The sequence below is a fragment of the Ailuropoda melanoleuca genome, chromosome 10, assembly GCF_002007445.2.
Source record: "Ailuropoda melanoleuca isolate Jingjing chromosome 10, ASM200744v2, whole genome shotgun sequence".
Taxonomy (NCBI): Eukaryota; Metazoa; Chordata; class Mammalia; order Carnivora; family Ursidae; genus Ailuropoda; species Ailuropoda melanoleuca.
Genome location: NC_048227.1, coordinates 39669964 through 39687800, shown reverse-complemented (window position 1 = coordinate 39687800; position 17837 = coordinate 39669964). Strand labels below are relative to the sequence as shown.

The window sequence follows — 17837 nt, the reverse complement described above, 5'->3', positions numbered from 1 at the left end:
GAAGCCCATTACTCTATCCATTGGTACTAAAGTAAAAGGGAGGGTGCGCTACGGTAAGCAATACCAAAAGGCTTAAGGAAGTTACAGTTAAATTCAAGGATGTAGCTATATAATGAATTGTTGCAGTTTGTAATTGAGAAAGTTAAAAAATACAGGGGAACAATGTAAAATTCAGTGTCTAGACTTAAAGAGCAAAACATGAGTAACAATCATCAACACCTAAACATTTCTTATTGGAGCTTAACTCTCCCTTGCCTCTCTGCTTCCTTTTTTGGCTACCATAATCTCATTTTCCTTTTCCTGCAAGCAGTACTGATTTGTAGTCTGTACTTATTCCTACCATTTTCTGCTTGCTGCAATCTTACTTCTACTCAAGCCAACTCTATTAAAACGGAGCTCAGCAGCTGCCTACTCCACTGACCTTTTCTCATTTCTCATCCTCTTCTGTTTATTCATCAGACATTGACTGAAAGCTATAATGTGCCAAGCATTATTCGAGGCACTGACTGAGAGCTTGAAAATAGAAAGTGGGCAAAATGAGGATGGGAGTGCAGTAGAATGAGACACTGGAGACTCCCTCCTCTCTTGGCTAACATTAACAAAGCACTTACCATGTAAATGCTTTGCATGGGTTAACTCATTTAATCCTCTTGACAACCCAATGAGTTAGGAACTATTAGTATCCCGATTTTCATGATGAAGAAACTGCAGCAGAGAAATATTAAGGAACACAGCTAGTAAGGAGTAGACCTTGACCTTATTTCCTTGACCAGAGAGATTCCTTTATGTCTTTTTCTACTCCTCTGACTGCTCCTCGGTTTCATTTTGTCTCTTCCTCCTCATTCCATCCCCATCCCCTTGGGGATGACCTCCCAAATTATCTTTGTCCAGTTCAAATTCCAGTCACCTCTGCTTTATTTGTCATCCCTTAAACACAATTTTGCTAGTACTGAACATGTTCTCTTTTTTGATCAACCTGTTCCTCTTCCCAATTATCCTCGGTCTCCTAGGGTAGACACCCTGACGTCATACTGTGATTTTTCCTTCCTTTTCCTGAGATGTTCTATCCTGTTCATTAAATCTCACATTTGCCCTTCATGTCATCTATTACCACATGCCCTAATTCTTGCAACACAGCTTCCTAGCCATCTCCCCAAACATAGCATCTCTCTCCCGCAGTCAATCTTCTGTTCAAGAATCTGCAATGGTTTCCTAATGTCTGACTACAGACAGGCAACATAGTCCTCTGCCTGGCTTTCAACGTTCTCCAAAAGCTATACCAACACAATTTATCCAACTTTTTCCCCACCACTTCTCAAAAAATAATCTCCTTTTTCAACTCTGTCCCTCTCTTCTTTTCCAATGATTACTCTGCTGCTGAGCTCCTTATCAATTCCCACCTTGACTATTAAAATGATCACTTGACTAGTATCCTGCCTCCAGTTTGTTCTTTCATTTATTTCCTTTTTCTTCCTTCATTCATCCAACAACATACTATACAAATGCCGGGGGTATAAAAATAGCTAGAACACAGTCCGAATCTCAAGAAATTCACAAACAAGGAGAAAACAGACGACCACATGTATACCTATTGACTTTAAGTACTACACTAAGGGTATAAGTAAAATCTAGTGAAAATTCAAAGGAAGAAGCAATTGATTCTTCCAAAGGTGATGAAGAAAACCTTCACGGAAAAGGTAAAATCTGATCAGGCTGTTTGAGGACAAATATAATCTCATGAGGTGTCTGTGGAATACATTCCAGGTGACAAAGAAAAGCAAGAGCAGACGGTGGTGGCATTAAAGACAATGACATGTTTGAAGAGTTTGGTTCAACCTGCCTAATGTGTACAGTGTATGGAGACAGCAAGAGAGACGCAGAAAATGAAACTGGAAGACAATGGGTATATTCTCAAAAGTCTAACATAATACGTGAAGGAGTTTTTCCATTATCCCCTAGGTAACAGAAATGAGTCTTGGTAGGTGTTTAGGTGAGGGAAGTAAAAGCTGGGGGAAGGGGGCAGGGTGACAATGATCAGATTTATATGTTAGAAACATTATGCCAATGAACCAGGTAATAGAACGAAGTTCTAAACAACAGCAGTGGTGGTGAAAACAGAAGGACACAGACAATTCAAACCAAACCAACAGCACTCGATGACTTATTAAATGTAGGGGCTGTGAGAGAAAGGCAGTCAAGAAATTTTTAATGTCCGTTACTGAGTAGATGGTGGTGCTTTTGACCACAGAAAGAAATTCAGAGGGAGAAACAAGTCTGTCCAAGAAGATAAGTTTGGCCTGCAACCTGTTGAAACATGGCTCACTGTCTGACTTGGGGTCCAGCATGTGGTTGGGAAGCTTTAGAGAGCACTGGGGCTTGGGTGGATGGTCAAGATCCTACAAAAGGACCATCTGGTCTAGCTCCCTTTATTCTGGTCCATTGTACTTAGCAGGCAACTTTCTGATATCAAATTTAGCTTTTCAAACTGGGTTTGGTATTTTTATTATTTGGAAATTTTATTTTCAGCCTTAACTTGATAATCCCGAATTACGACTTACCAGCCATTCTTTTCTGTGTTTAAAAATCCTGCAGAATTGAATGAGGTTAACAGAACAAATAAAATAAAAAAGCTGATGTTGTAAAGTTGAGTGTTGGCTCTCACCATCCCACCTCCTTCAAGGATAGATCCCTGCCCCCACCCCTCACCCCAGGCCTTGCCTCAACAGCCAGCCAGCCTACCTTTAGCATCATTTTTAAACTACAGGTATGAAAATCATAAGCACTGAGAAGTGGGTCTGTTTGAAGTTTACCTGTATGATATATGTAGAAAATGGATTTTGAAACATATTCATATTATAAATAACATTTAACCTACATAGAAAACAGATTATATAAACACCTTAATAAAAGTCACCAAGGCAGGAAAAAATGCACTAAATATAAATGATTCCCTGTCATTAAAGCATATTTCACAGTTGCTCCTCCTGGGAGTCTTTATTTTCTAGGAGTTGGTGTTAGAAGTATCTTAAGACAATAATAAAACTACAGCTCTAAAATTCAGCTATCAGTAATTCACATGGGCCCTGAATACAACTGCCAATGCGAATGAGGCAGATAAAGCAAGGCGGCAGGAACGGGGACTGGAAGTGCCTGTCCTATGAAAGAGCACAGCTAGTACTCACAGGAATGCTGGCCAAGGACTGCCAGATACTCTAATTCTTTTTCAAGGGGCCAGAAATCCAGGTTTTACGTCAAATTTCCAGATTTTTAAAATTCATATGGACCTCTGCTCTAATTATTCCAAATTAATGAGGTCTTATTATATATCAATTTAATCTATGTTAACATTTAATAGCTAATGAGGCTGAAAAGATTGACTAGACTTTAAAATTTTAATGTTTAACATTAAATATGATTTTAGAAATAAATAAGCTTCTATTTCAGTCATAATCTTATAAATATATTAATATCTAAAGAGCATAATAATTTCAGCCTTTAATGCCGACAAACTTTTTCTGACAAATAAAAGCTGAGTGGACAGAGTTTTACTTTTCAATTTTAATAGAATGCAAAATGTTTTCTAGAGAACTTTTAGTTTTTTGTAGCAGGTTGACAGTAAATATACATGAGAATCCAGAAAACATTCACACAACCCATGAATGTGATCACAGCCCCACAAAATTAACTAATTTTCAGGGATGCAAAGATACTTGTCAATATTTGCCACTACTCATAACTTGGTGAGATCTACTTCAAAAATGCAGTCTCTAACTAGGTCTCATCAACAGCTCTCGTTAAGTTCACCTTGACCCCAGAGGTGACTTTACCCTGTCCCCCACAGAGACCAGCTATGTAAATCTGGGGCCTGGGCACCCGGCTGCCGCCTTCTCCCTTAGACTGCGTGCTAGCGTCCTTGGGTAGGTACACCTGTGAACAATTTTCTCTTCTCATGTGACTGAGATCAGTTTGTACTGAGTGAGTAGCTTTCTGACGCAAATTGGCCTAAAAAGAAAGAGAATACACAGGAATTAACCCATCTCTAAAGAACAAATAATATCAGCCTAATTTTTTTTTCTCAATCTACAAAGAAATTAGCCCTACAACACAGCATTTTTCTACAAAACATTAAAACATTAGAAAAACTAGAACATAATAAATATCTTTTGCCAAGATGTAGGAAAATACATAAAAGGTTTAAAAAGGACCCAAAGAAAGAACATACAGATTCAAACTTAACAGCAAGCTCAATTATTTATTAATATATTCTTCTAATTCCTTTATTATTATATTTTGAGATTCAAACCACTTGGATTTTCCCACCATACTTGGTTTATTGTTTTAAAAGACAAAAATCTAAGATTTCCTTTGTCTTTTTTAAATGGACTTCACCCAAGACTTTTAATATAAAGAGTTCTGATGTCTTCAGGTGATATTTTACGGTATCTTACATCTTGCTTGCTCTTTTTATGGATTACTAGTAAACATGAAGTTAAACAGATTACTCAGGCTGGGAAGCAAAGAGGAGTTTATAGAAAGGAGACTAGGATTTACTGAAGTAATAAGGAAGTCCAAGAAAAAAAACTCAGAAGCATTAGAGCCTGTGAGTTAAAAAGTAGAGACCTGGAATGAGAGGAAACATTCCAGATTTTGAGACACTGTGGATGAGTGAGAACTGAAACTACTTCCCGCACACTGAGTTTATCGTCTACATTAATATGACTTGGCTATTCCGTTATCCTCGTTACCATGATTTTACCATTCCGAGAGACCCCTACAAAAGCAAATAACTTGACTGTTCACTACAGAACACCCTCAAAGACGCACCTTCAGTCCTGAGCATTGACACAGAGACTAAGCCCTAACATTCTTTGTACCCCTGCCCCATTAATCTTTACCATCAGTGCTGGGCTCCTTTTTCATGATCTTTACCCAAGCCAGTTCCAGCCTTCATCCCATCCCCTGACCTACCCTTGGCACTGAAAGGCCTGCCTCCCACCATACTTCGCATTCTCAGTCAGTTCTGGCTTTGCTGTCCCCCCTCGAGAGACAAGGCTCTGCTGAGGTGCTGGTTCCTCCGACAGCTTTAAGAAATGCGCTCCGTTTTGTCCTATCGGCAGGTCGCACCGGTAATACGTGGGGAGCTGGCATTCAACATGATGCAACTCTAGAGGATAATTGGGTCTCTGGCGGGAATCAGAATGAAGTGGAGGTTGAGGAATGAGAAGAGGGGGGTCAGTCAATATGCAGCGCAGCCCCACCGAATACTCCATTCTCTGAACATTTCCAGTCCAGACCTATGTTGGCACCTCTACCTCTCATATCCTATCCAGCCAACATTCCCCTCTTCTCCTTTACCTATTTATACCTCAGTCAACTTTTATTTCACTTCTGGTATACCACTGACCAAAAGGTACTGACATATTTTTAGTGTATCAATGCTACTTGCTAGACGATTAGCCTCAGAAGAACAAAGTAGTGACAGCTATGCTACCTGGTGTATATCCATCCGATGGGCTCGAGTGAGTTTAGTAGATAACAGAAAAGAACATGGGATGGAGTTTCATGAACTAGAGAAGAGTAACTGATAGGAATGGTAATGGAACAAAAAGATGTGGAAGATATACCAGGAAGCTAATCCTTCCTCATCCCAGGAAATCAAGGGGTTGAAAAGCTGCCATCAGAAAGGGTGGCAGGAAAAATGTCAAGGTTGGTGAAAAAGCTATGAAACACTGAATATACAAACGGACAAAGACTAGACATTAATGACAATAGAACTCTGACCCACAACATCTGTAGCCGTAACAAGCGGGAGTTGGTCAGCTTCCCTATTTTTCTGCTGCCCCCACCTTTCAACTAAGGACCAACCAGAGAAAGCCAATGAGGCCCACCAAACCAATCACATAAGATCCCCCACTTTGAGTCAGCCCACCTCCAGCTTCCCCATGTCAACAACCTCCAATCAGAAAATGCCTGACACCTTCCCCTTTCTTTCACTATCAAGCTCTCCCACTTCTCCTGCCTGCTTTGGAGTTTCTGCCAACTACAAGTGATGGTGATTGACTCCCTTGTTGTAGCAAACTTTGAATAAATAGCCTCTGTTCCTGTTTGGGTAGCCTTTGTTTATTTCCATACCTGATTTCACTTGAAGAGATGGACAAAATATACTAAGAAAAGGCTGAAGATATAAAAGATTATTTCTTTCATACTCTAAATACTTGTTTAAAATGACGAGGTACTGTAAAAAGAGCGAGGGGGAGGAATTCCACTGAGTCAGACACGGATGAGAGTTTCAAAGGCATGCTTTGAGGGCAAGCACCTCTTATGATTAAAGTGACTGAGAATCAGAAGGACAAGAGAGCTCAGTGCCTGTAGAGAAGATGTTGACAACAAGAGGGAACACTATCTGGGATATAAGAGAGGTAATATCCTGCTCCTCAAAAAAAAAAAAAATCCAAAAAAGATAAGGGTATACTTTCAATGATCAGAAGAAGCTGAGAGTGCTTTACATACTAGAACCTCACAGAGTAGTACAATAGATGGATCTAGAAAGAGAGAGCGAGCAACTAAACCATTGTTCTAGTTACTGGATGGTATAATTTGAGAATATGGTCTCATCCTTCCGTATATGCTTAAAAATTAGAAGACAATCTTACAAGGTAAAGCTGGCAAATTAATATGCAAAGAACTCTGTACACAACTTATTAGTTTATATAAATAATTTAAATTACTAACTCTCTGTGTAACAATACATTCAAGTTCCCCAACCTATAATGCTCGGCCTTGGCACCATCTTCTTGGAAAGCCCCACACCAAGGGAGCCAAGTGGAGGGAGAAGTGACATGGAGGCAGACACGAGAAAGATGAGGCCAAGGTCCAAGTCAACAGCCAGCTTGTACACCCATGGAAGCCACAGGAGCAGACGTAAGGAACGCCAGAGGCCAGAGACGCTGGTACAAACTGTTGAGCTGCAAGCTGACTCTAGAACTTGATTCCGTGGATCTAGACCATCCTTTGCCATCCAATCACAACAACCGCCTTTGAGAGACCCACCTTGCCCATACCAAAGCTGTCCCTTTTGGTCCTATGCCTTGGACCTGTGACTTGCGGGACTAATTCTGTTTTCATATGTGGCTGAATGTAACATATATGCAATAAATCATCTCTTCTGCTATCTTAGCTAAAGAAAAAAAATCCCCAACCTATAAATAATTTTAGAAAACATTGTTACAAACCAATTTTATAGCTTTTCTTCTTAATTCCCATTCGTTCCACTCATATGATCTCACGATTGTTGGTGGCAATATGTGCGTATCCGTCTGTGTGCTACTTTCACACTTCGTAATTGGTTTTACATGTTTGTCAACATCCTTCATCTGAAGAAATGAAGTTTTTGTAATTAGTATTTATTTAAAAATAAGCATTATTTAGGGTAACTAAAAATATTTAGCTAAACTGACAAAAAGATTAGAAAAACAAGAATTTTTGAACATGGAATATACTCATAAAGACAGCAGAGAAAATACGCTTGTAGTAGTGAGATAAATGTGGTAGCTTTCCTGGACTTTATGGCTTTCTTTGTACATGACTTTGTGAACTTAATATGGGAGGTATATTTTGGAAGGGGAAAACATTACATCACTCATTCCTAAGTCAAATGCCCCTCTCACATTTGGTAGCATAAGTGAATACTTTGTTGAAAACTGACAGAAGTTTAAAATAGCCATTAAATATTAAATACGAATCACGTTTGTTTAAAGTATCAAAACATCTTTAGGATATATCTTTTTTTAATGAGAGTGGATGATGGGATTTTTAAAGTCCACTTATTTATAATCTCTACACCCAATGTGAGGCTTGACCTCATGATGCCAAGAAGACAGTCACATATTCTACTGACTAAGCTGGCCAGAAGCCCGTAAGATATATCTTACACCCAGACTGTGCATACACGGCATATTATCCAAGGTGGTTTTGTTTAATTGGATATTTTGATTTTCTGCTGCAGCACGCACAACCTCACTATTAAAATATTAAACATTAACTCCAGGCTAAACAAGATATGATTATGCTGGATATGAAATTGCTGGAGGGGGTGGTAGAAGTTTAAGGAACTCAGATCATAGTGAAGAGAAGGGAGAGAAGATAGCTTCTCTCTTTTTGTATCTAGTATATCTAGCAGTGTTATATTAGTTTCAGGTGTACAACACAGTGACTCAACAATTCTGTACATGACTCAGGGCTCATCACGATAAGTGCACTCTTGATCCCCTTCACCTATTTCACCCATCCCCCCACCCACCTCTCCTCTGACAACCATCAGTGTGTTCTCTATATTTAAGAGTCTGTCTTTCTCTTTGTCCATTTGTTTTTGTCTCTTAAACTCGATACATGAATGAAATCATTTGTCTTTATCTGAGTGACTTATTTCACTTAGCATTATATCCTCTTTTTTTTTTTTTAAAGATTTTATTTATTTATTTGACAGAGATAGAGACAGCCAGCGAGAGAGGGAAACACAAGCAGGGGGAGCGGGAGAGGAAGAAGCAGGCTCATAGCGGAAGAGCCTGATGTGGGGCTCGATCCCATAACGCCGGGATCACGCCCTGAGCCGAAGGCAGACACTTAACCGCTGTGCCACCCAGGCGCCCCAGCATTATATCCTCTTGATCCAACCATGTTGTTGCAATGGCAAGATTTCCTTGTTTTATGGATGAGTAATATTCCATTATATATATTTTATGGCTTTTTATGGCTGAGTAATATTCCACTATATGTATATAAATATATATAACCACATCTCCTTTATCTATTCAAGATTAACTTCTTACTCCAAGGGGTACCTGGGTGGCTCAGTCGATTAAGCATCTGCCTTCAGCTCGGGTCATGACCTCAGGGTCCTGGATCAAGCCCCACATCAGGCTCCCTGCTCATCAGGGAGTCAGCCTCTCCCTCCCCAGCTGCCTCTCCCCCCACTCATGCTTTCTCTCACTCTCTCAAATAAATAAATAAAATCTTTAAAAAAAATAAGATCTTAAAAAAAAAAGGTTATTCCAAATCAAGCAACAGATAATCACTGATTGCCCTACCATGTAACATAAAATACAATTTTTGCCTTCAAAATGATGTTATGATAAAGCTGGATAGATAAAAACATGCTTCGAGATGATTAGCTATATTACACAATTCAAGTAAACAGCTAGTAAATAATTATAAGGACCACAGCTTTGAAATATGAAGGTCACTGAAGAAGAGCTGGGAATTAAAGATACAGAAAGAGAAAAACAAGACTAAATAAATGGGGAGAAATTGTTCTTTAGTGGAAAACTATGCAGTACCTACTTATAGCACACCTTTCTGAGGATCTGATTCCAGTCTTTCACTGTCTTTGAGGTATCTTACAAGTCTGTAAGTTATAAATAAATGGTAGCAAGGCCAAATAATTCTTGTCTATAGACATGCAAGTTCCTAATTCCTTCAAGGTTTTTTATGGAACTTGACAATGTAATTCTCAAATTTATAATGGAAAGTCAAGTGTCAAGTATAGCCAAGATTCTTTAGAGAGGAAAGGGTGGGGGAATTTAGTCTACAAGTATCAAAACTTATTATAAGGCTCTAGTAAGGTGTAGCTACAGGAATTTTTTTAAACTGAAAAATTAAATAGAGAGCCTAAAAATCAAGCCTGTGCATATAAGACACTGTAGATGTGGGGAAAAGACAGAGTATTGAACAAATGGTCTGGGACAATTCACTACTCAAATGGAAAAAAATTAAAATTAGATCTTCACCTCCCCCTAGACACAAAATTCAAATCCAAGTCAATTAAAGACTTGGGTGTGAAAGGTAAATCCATCTTTTTTGCAAAACAATGTAGGATGTAGGAGAATATTTTTGTGATCTATGATACTTGAGGATTTCTTAAACAAGAAACAAATGTTGAAAACAGGAAAGAAAAAAGATTAATAAAATACATATTAAATTGAAAAACTGTCATTTGTGAAAAAACAGCACAAAGGAATAAAAAATATAAAACTGGGAGAGCCTAGGCCAGTGGAACTCAGCTGAGAGCCTAGAAACAAACCCATTCCGTGTGAGAATTGTTCATTCAGTGGAGGTGTCACCATACTAAGTGTCCTCATACTGAAAACCATGTATCATTATCATCATTCCCAGTCCCTGCGGGGATCACATACAGTTTTAGAAGTAGGCAGAATAAAAAATATAACTAAAACCAATATGTTTTATTAAGACATAATTAATGAAACTACTAATTATTAAAAAAAACTAAGTAAAGGGTACTTCTTATGGATGGGACAACGCAATATAATAAACATAAAAATTATTTGATTAATGCATGACTATCTAAGAAAATTTTGAAAAAGTAAAAAGGAGAGGAAAGAGCTTGCCTTATCAGGTAATAAAACACACTAGAAAGCAATAGTAATGAAAGTACTGTGGTGCCAGGGCCGAGACAGACACGGACCTGACAGCTCTAAGTTATCACCTGTGTTATCTGTGCTAAGCTCCTTTAATTTTAGATAAGGAAATACTACAGTTTCAGTTATTTATCTAAATGTAGTATTTCTCTTCCAGAGTTTTCCAGTCTCATTCATCAGTTTGACTCCTTAGCTTGTTTTCATTATTCTTTAGGGACCTCATCAGTGTCCCTCTTCAGGGGTGAATCTCTCTCTGAGAGCATTAAAGGCCCTCTCCGGATCCGGTCTCTGCATGGACTTAGGAACCATTCTACAACAAAAGTCTAACTTTCTAATTAACTAAACTTTTAGAACTCATATATTCTTAAAATACAGACTCTGCTTACCTGAGAATATGGAATGAGGGTTTCAAACTGTTGATGAAGTTCCAGGAGCTGAATTAATTCTGCATTTTTTTTGGCCTTTTCTCTAATTAAATCAATATAATTTTCAGGATTTTCTGCAAATAAATACGCAGCATCTCTGGTATTGAAAGTGTAATACTTTTCTTTATATTTCAAAATCCCAATTGCTGGATTTCCTGAAAATTAAGAAAAGGAAATGAATTAGGCATGAAATATTAAGTGATTCTATGTTTGTAATACATACATAAAACCATCCCCTATATACTGCGTATTTAACATACGATGTACGTTTTTCATTTTGCTAAAATGGTACAATTTGCATTATTAAATTATACATTTTATTAAATTAGATTTTATGTGAAATTCATATTAAATTAATTTTAAAGTATGGGTTATATAAAAATTTACTATCCAGGTATAAGGTGTTTGAAAATCTTTTATGAGAACCACTTAGTCATCTGATGGTTTTTTCAAATCTCCTTTAACTAAACTATTACAAGCATTGTTTTAAAAATAATTCTATAAAAACTATAAAGATGGGACATCTTTTCCAAAATATAGGTTTTGTCTTCTTTTTTTTTTTTAAGGTTTTTTATTTTTAAGTAATCTCTACATCCAACATGGGGTTTGAACTCACAACCCCAAAATCAAGAGCATGCTCCACCGACCGAGCCAGCCAGGCGCCCCCAATACAAGTTTCTATGTTAGAAAGTATTTCCCACTGTGAACAGATACTATGTGAAATATGGATTATTAAATATCCACATAGTTGGTGAGAAACAGTAATACTGTCTTACTTACTTTTTCACTTGTTCAACAAAATTTATTGGCCCTATTCCTGGCACTAAGAATATAAAAGAAAACAAAGTTCCTGCTCTCAGTAAATCAACAAATATACCATAGGCCAGAGAGTACTGCAGAAAAAAAAAATTAAACATAAAGCCAGTTAAACACATAATAAAAGGAAGAGGGTGAGGTTGATATTTTAAATTGGGTGATCTAGGAAGGCTGAACAAAATGAAGGAGCAAGGTACGTAGCTGTGTGGGGGATAGAGTTTTCCAAGTAGAGCGAATAGCAAGGCAAAGGTTCTGAAGGTGAAAATGTGTTTGGAATGTTCAAGAAGAGCAAGAAGGCCAGTGGGGCTGGAGTAGCGAGCAAGGGAGATTGGTTGGCAATGAAGTCAGTGACGTCATCTGAAAAGGACCCTAACTGGTAAGGCACAGTGTCACCTTGGGATTTAAGCCATGTGGTCTGCAGTCTGAACAGAAGGAAGGAAGTCTTACAGAATTCCTCTGAGGTGGTGCAGGTTGCTGCTACCCGGAAAATAACGTAGTAAATAGAAACAACGTGGTAGACAAAGTAATTAGGACTAGCTAATTCAGAGAGGATTCTGAAACTCAAGAGCCCCACAAGCCCTTTTAATTTCCTATTTCTCTGTTTTTATTAGAATCCTAGTTAGTGGAAGCTGGAAAGGGCCAAACAGACATAGACTAGAAACCAGGCTCTCCTGAAGCTTAGCCCATAGCTTTTCCAACTACATCATGCTACCTGTCATGGCCCCACGGCCATGCCTCTCAGTGTTTGTGTTTCTCATGACTCCCTTCCCTTCTTATTTGGGATGCATGGGTGGATGGATGGAAGTAAGGAGAAAGGAAAGGAAAAGAGAAAAGAAGATAAGAAAAGAAAAGGAAAGAAAGAAACCATCTATATTCTGTCATGCTTTACTTCTTCACGGCTCTTGACTATTTCCTCCCCAGTATCAGTGATCCTCACGGGGCCTCTGAATACTGTTCTCTTAGCTCCCTATGGTAAACCTTCTGTTACTCCCATTTGAAAAATCTAATACCATAAAAAATGAGTCCGTTTGTGTGTTCTCTAGCCTGTACATGCACACAATTCTAATAATTCTTTATAATAAAAAAGTAATATCCAACTATGAAATATAACAAAAGAAATAATAAAGAACAAAGAAAAGGAAGAGGTTAATGGTGCAAGGTAAATTAGAAATAATTTTGTCAGGGGTGCCTGGGTGGTTCAGTCGGTTAAGCATCTGTCTTTGGTTCGGGTCATGATCTCAGGATCCTGGGATCGAGCCCCGCATCAGGCTCCCTGCTCAGTGGGGAGCCTGCTTCTCCCTCTGCCCCTCCCCCTGCTCGTGCTTTCTCTCTCTCTCTCTCTCTCTCATAAATAAATAAATAAATAAATAAATAAATAAATAAATAAATAATTTTGTCACTCTTTTCATTCTACCCCTGACTGATTTCCAATTCATACAGCACTTCTTGGATAATAATTTCTGGTTTACTCTTTGTTTTGGGGAAGCTTTTGTAATACATACAACATAGAGAGATTTCACTTGATAAAATACTGGCCATTTCCTTAGATCTGACTTTTCCAGAAATCCTGATTTATGTTAATGGACTATAACCATGAAGTGACAGCATATTGTTTAATAAACATAACCAGCCAAATTAGTGTTGCTCTTTCAAGTAATTACTTTGGAAGATGATATATTTTAGTGATGCCATGTGAATTTCTGGAATCCTTCATTGGGCATATGAGTCATCCATCTTTTTATGATACTGTGGCATCCATATTTCATTATATACACATTCCATCACTTATCATTTGTAGCATAATTTCTTGGTTATATCAGTCTACCAGGTTATTCTGTGAGTACTTGATGATGAAGATGGTCTGGATCATCTTTGTGGCTCCTTTCCTAGCTCACTATCAGATCCCATAAAATTTTATTTATTTATTTATTTTTATTTATTATTATTATTTTTTTTAAGATTTTATTTTATTTATCTATTTGACAGAGAGAGAGAGAGAGAGAAGGCACAAGCAGGGGGAGCAGCAGGCAGAGGGAAAATCAAGCTCCCCACTGAGCAGGGAGCCCAAAGCGGGACTAGATCCCAGGACCCTGGGATCATGACCTGAGCTGAAGGCAGACGCTTAACCAACTGAGCCACCCAGGCATCTCAGACCCCATAAAATTTTAAAAAATGAATGAGTAAACAACAACAAAAAAAAAGTGAATAAGTGACAATGTAACGCTTTATTCAAAGAAAAAATGGGGAGGTCAGAGTAAGGTTGTTCCCAACAATATACCTGGAAGGAGAAGACCATCTGTTGTAGCAAATGTGTAAGCACAAAATCCCCGATACTGAATTAACAATTTATCAAAATTTGCTGTTGTTTCTGGGAAAAGCCATTCTTGTTTTCTGAAATCCACCAGATGTACTCTATCTTCTAAAATGAAAGCGAAGGACAAGAAAAACTTTAATCAACGAGAAGAGTAAACAACCCAAGGAAATGAGCAGAAAAGACTGGCTGCTCTGTGACTAAAGTAGAGAGAGATCAACTCAAGACAGTAGAGCTTTTCGTAATATACTAGGTGGCCAAATACTTTGAATGTGATGCTCATATGTGAGGACAATTCTTCTTGAAACACCAGAGAATGTTCTGAGCAGAAAGATTCAAGGAAATATCTCTCAGTAACTTACTTTTGATAACAAGGTGTACAATTTTTGTTGTTTATACTTTAAAAAGTTCTTCCTAATGGTGGTTGGTTTACTTATTTACATGTGATAAACACTGTTTAAATTTTTTTTTCTCCAAACAAAAACACGTATTTCATAAAATACTGATCTCCAAGGGTCTTAGCTTTTGCAATCCTACTACGCTTCTGGGCCGGACTTTGTATCAAAACACCAGATACCACAGAAGCCCTTGTGGCCACAGCTAGAAGTGAATGCAAATGTTGGGGAAAATAAACCTTCCTTCTTTCTTCCTGATATGCCTGAAAGCCTCAAAACAGTGATGACATGTGGCAAGTGTTAATTAAATTATTTTAGAAGAATATTAGATCTCCCAATTCACTGGGATTAGTTAACGTGGTAGTTTCCTATTGAATATAAAGTTGTGGCATATGGGGAGAAACACATTAACCCTAAGAAGGAAATTGTTTTGCCAACATGGTTGAGTTAACTATCTATTGTCAAAGTGACCCTCATTTTTCAACTTCACTTAGTATCTGTGTAGATATGCTATTTTAATAAAATAAAAGGAGTAGGAAAAACGTGAACTGGAAGGATGCTTTTGAGTCACTCTAATTTAGTTTTCAGGGGTTTTTTTTATTCTAATAGTTTAAGAATGGAAATAACCACTTCATTTTTATTTTCCACTTTTATAAAATTTGAATTTGAAAGGGAAATTTAGAGAGTCAATTATCTAATTTCACTTTCTGGAAAAATCGTTTTAGGCAACAACACCCAGACTCTATCTTGGTATTTGTCATGAACTTCAAGTTGTCTGTAACTAAGATAGAAGACACCAAAAAAGTAAAAAGCAGTTTGTTGATAAAGACAGCCTTTCCATGAGAATCGATGCGTCTCCTAAAGGGTCTAAAATAACCTCAAATTTACAGGGATAAAATTCATTGATTTACAAATTTCAGCCTGACTCTGAGGAAAATATATGGCAAATAGCATTCCAAAGAAATAGAGCTTTACTTGCAACAAATATGGCAAGGATTAATACCCTTTTGTACTACAGATCAATCAATAATAATATCATTGAGACTACAATAGAAACACACAGGCAAGGAACATCATTGTCAACTAAAACACTGACAGTAACATTAAGAATGTTTATTGCAGGATAGTAAGGTACTCAATTGATACACTTATTGTTTTCCGCATTTTCTATGGTGAATATTAGTACTCTTTTAATCAAGAAAGATGCTTAATTCCTTATCAGGAAATAGAGCATGAAAATTTTACTTTTTTTTTTTCTTAAGTAAACTCTACACCCAACGTGAGGCTTAAACTCACGACCCTGAGATTCAGGGACCCATGCTCCTCCGACTGAGGCTGCCAAGTGCCCCAAGCATGAAAATTTTAAAACAAGACAGGAACTTTATGCTAGAGGCAATCTGAAGAGGAAGAGGAAGTCACGGATGATTTCTATTACCCAGGTGTTCTTTTACCCTACACACGTCAGTTTTCACGGTCAGGCCATCAAGAAGATTCTGCATAACTTTCTCAGGAAAGAATAGTTCATGAGCACCCAGGAATGGTTCAAGGTGAGTTGTTAAATTACTGAGGACACTAATCAAAACAGTTTCATCCTGGAAGCTAGTCCACAGGTTGGAAAGTGCGATGAAGATGGGCTGAGGAAGAGAAAGCAAATGTAACTGTCTAATAAAATTATAAATCACTGTATTCTTAACAAATTCGTGTTCGTAAAGAAATTAATTCTTCCTGAAGATAAGTCAAAGTCTCCTGAGGTTAAACAATAAAATCTACATAACAACTGGACTCATAATTTATGAGAAAAAAACTTGCATTTTATTTCAATGCATTTTATCTTGGAGTGATTGTCATAATTTACCCAAAAAAGGCAAACATGGATGCTTGGCCTCAAAAGGCCAAGGGGAAATAAGCTAAATATGACTCATTACTATTAGATTTATCTGACTCAATCATGATTCAGAAGAACCTGGAAAATCTAGAGATACATCTTAGGGCATATCTTGTGAGCTTAAGTGAAAGATTTTAGGTCAGTTAGATAAAGTTTTTTATTCATATTAAAGGTCCCTGACTTATAGAACAAAGATAAAAAAATTAATCAGGCCCTACTAATAAGTGAAATAACTTAGCCTTTTGTTTCCTGGTTTTTAAAACCTAGTATTAGGAATGGTTACAGAAAATTATCAAAGCCTCAAAATGCTCTATAAAAATACTGCCTCAGAGAGGGAGATGAACCATAAGAGACTATGGACTCCGGGAAACAAACTGAAGGTTTCAGGGGGGAGGGGAGTGGGGGATAGGCTAGCTCAGTGTCGGGTAGTAAGGAGGGCACGTGCTGCATGGAGCACTGGGTGTTTCCACAAACAACGAATCATGGAACTTTACATCAAAATCTAACGATGTACTGTGTGGTGACTAACATAACATCGAAAAAAATACTGCATGTACATCTTACACCTCCTTGGGGCTACCAGACTTGCCCGTAAGATGGTGCAGATAATCCAAAAATCTGTATACATGTAGGCCTGGTAAACACAGTGATTATCCTCTGTCTCTTCATAAAGGTCACAAGTTACACCACTTCTTTGCTGAAGGCAATTTTTAACCAGCCACTGTGAACATGTTTCCAATGCTGCATTACGATCATACTGTTGCCACAGCCTATACCGATATCACGGCTACTACAAAACACAGCTGCATCTCCTCTAGTGCCAACTGCCTGCAAAGCAGGGCCCCTCATCTGACTGACACCACCACAAATAACCGCAGAGAGCAGGATCAACCTGCATAAAAGACATATTCTATTTTTAGTAATTAAATACAATTAGAATTACTTCTGATTCAAATGTATAGGACTCAAAGGTATACTCACCCTTAAGCAAGGTCAAAGTTGATGGCAAATACTTACAAAGACTTGTGATGTTGGGACAGCTGTCTTTGATTTTACAATCATTTTTAAAAGTTCCAGTTGGGCTCCTAACTGCTTTATCATCATTTCTACTTCTTGAGCACAGGTAATTATATCTGACTGTGAAGACAACAGAATTTACAGTAAAATTTTTATAACTGCACTACAAAAATCATGTGTTTTAAGCCCTACTTGCTCCCTACATCCCCTGAAGGTAAGCACAATGAAAGCAGAAATTCTATTTTGCCTGGGATCCCCAAACCAAGAACGGTCCTGGCATACGGAGGGTGCTCCAGAAATATTTGTTGGATGGATGAATCTTTTGAAATGCAATGGCTCTAACTGTTCCCAAAGGAATTCTTTTTCTCTTTGCTATGCAGTGTAATCACCTTCCTGAGAAGTGGACCCCTGACACAGCTCTGTTCAGCTGTCACCCTCCCAGTCCTCAATAATAAAATTAGTGAGGTGCTCCTCTGAAAACTATTCTGAAACTAGGATTTTAAAAAATTACATCCAAGGGTGCAGAGAATCTTAAAAATCACATCACTGAAAGAA

General features: G+C 37.8%; 1 protein-coding gene across 3 annotated transcripts in view; it reads right to left on the bottom strand.

The window, feature by feature from the left end:
• Nucleotides 1-3632: 3632 nt before the first annotated feature.
• Nucleotides 3633-17837, bottom strand: part of CFAP206 (cilia and flagella associated protein 206) — a 38090-nt gene continuing 23885 nt past the window's right edge. For all 3 annotated transcript variants that reach the window (XM_034669610.1, XM_011232701.3, XM_034669611.1), the window contains 6 exons: nucleotides 17283-17402; nucleotides 15816-16014; nucleotides 13953-14093; nucleotides 10820-11013; nucleotides 7233-7373; nucleotides 3633-4002 (listed from right to left, as the gene is read on the bottom strand). In XM_034669610.1, coding sequence (XP_034525501.1) covers nucleotides 3772-4002; nucleotides 7233-7373; nucleotides 10820-11013; nucleotides 13953-14093; nucleotides 15816-16014; nucleotides 17283-17402 — 1026 coding nt within the window. In that variant the 3' untranslated portion in view covers nucleotides 3633-3771. The remainder of the gene's footprint in view (nucleotides 4003-7232; nucleotides 7374-10819; nucleotides 11014-13952; nucleotides 14094-15815; nucleotides 16015-17282; nucleotides 17403-17837) is intronic.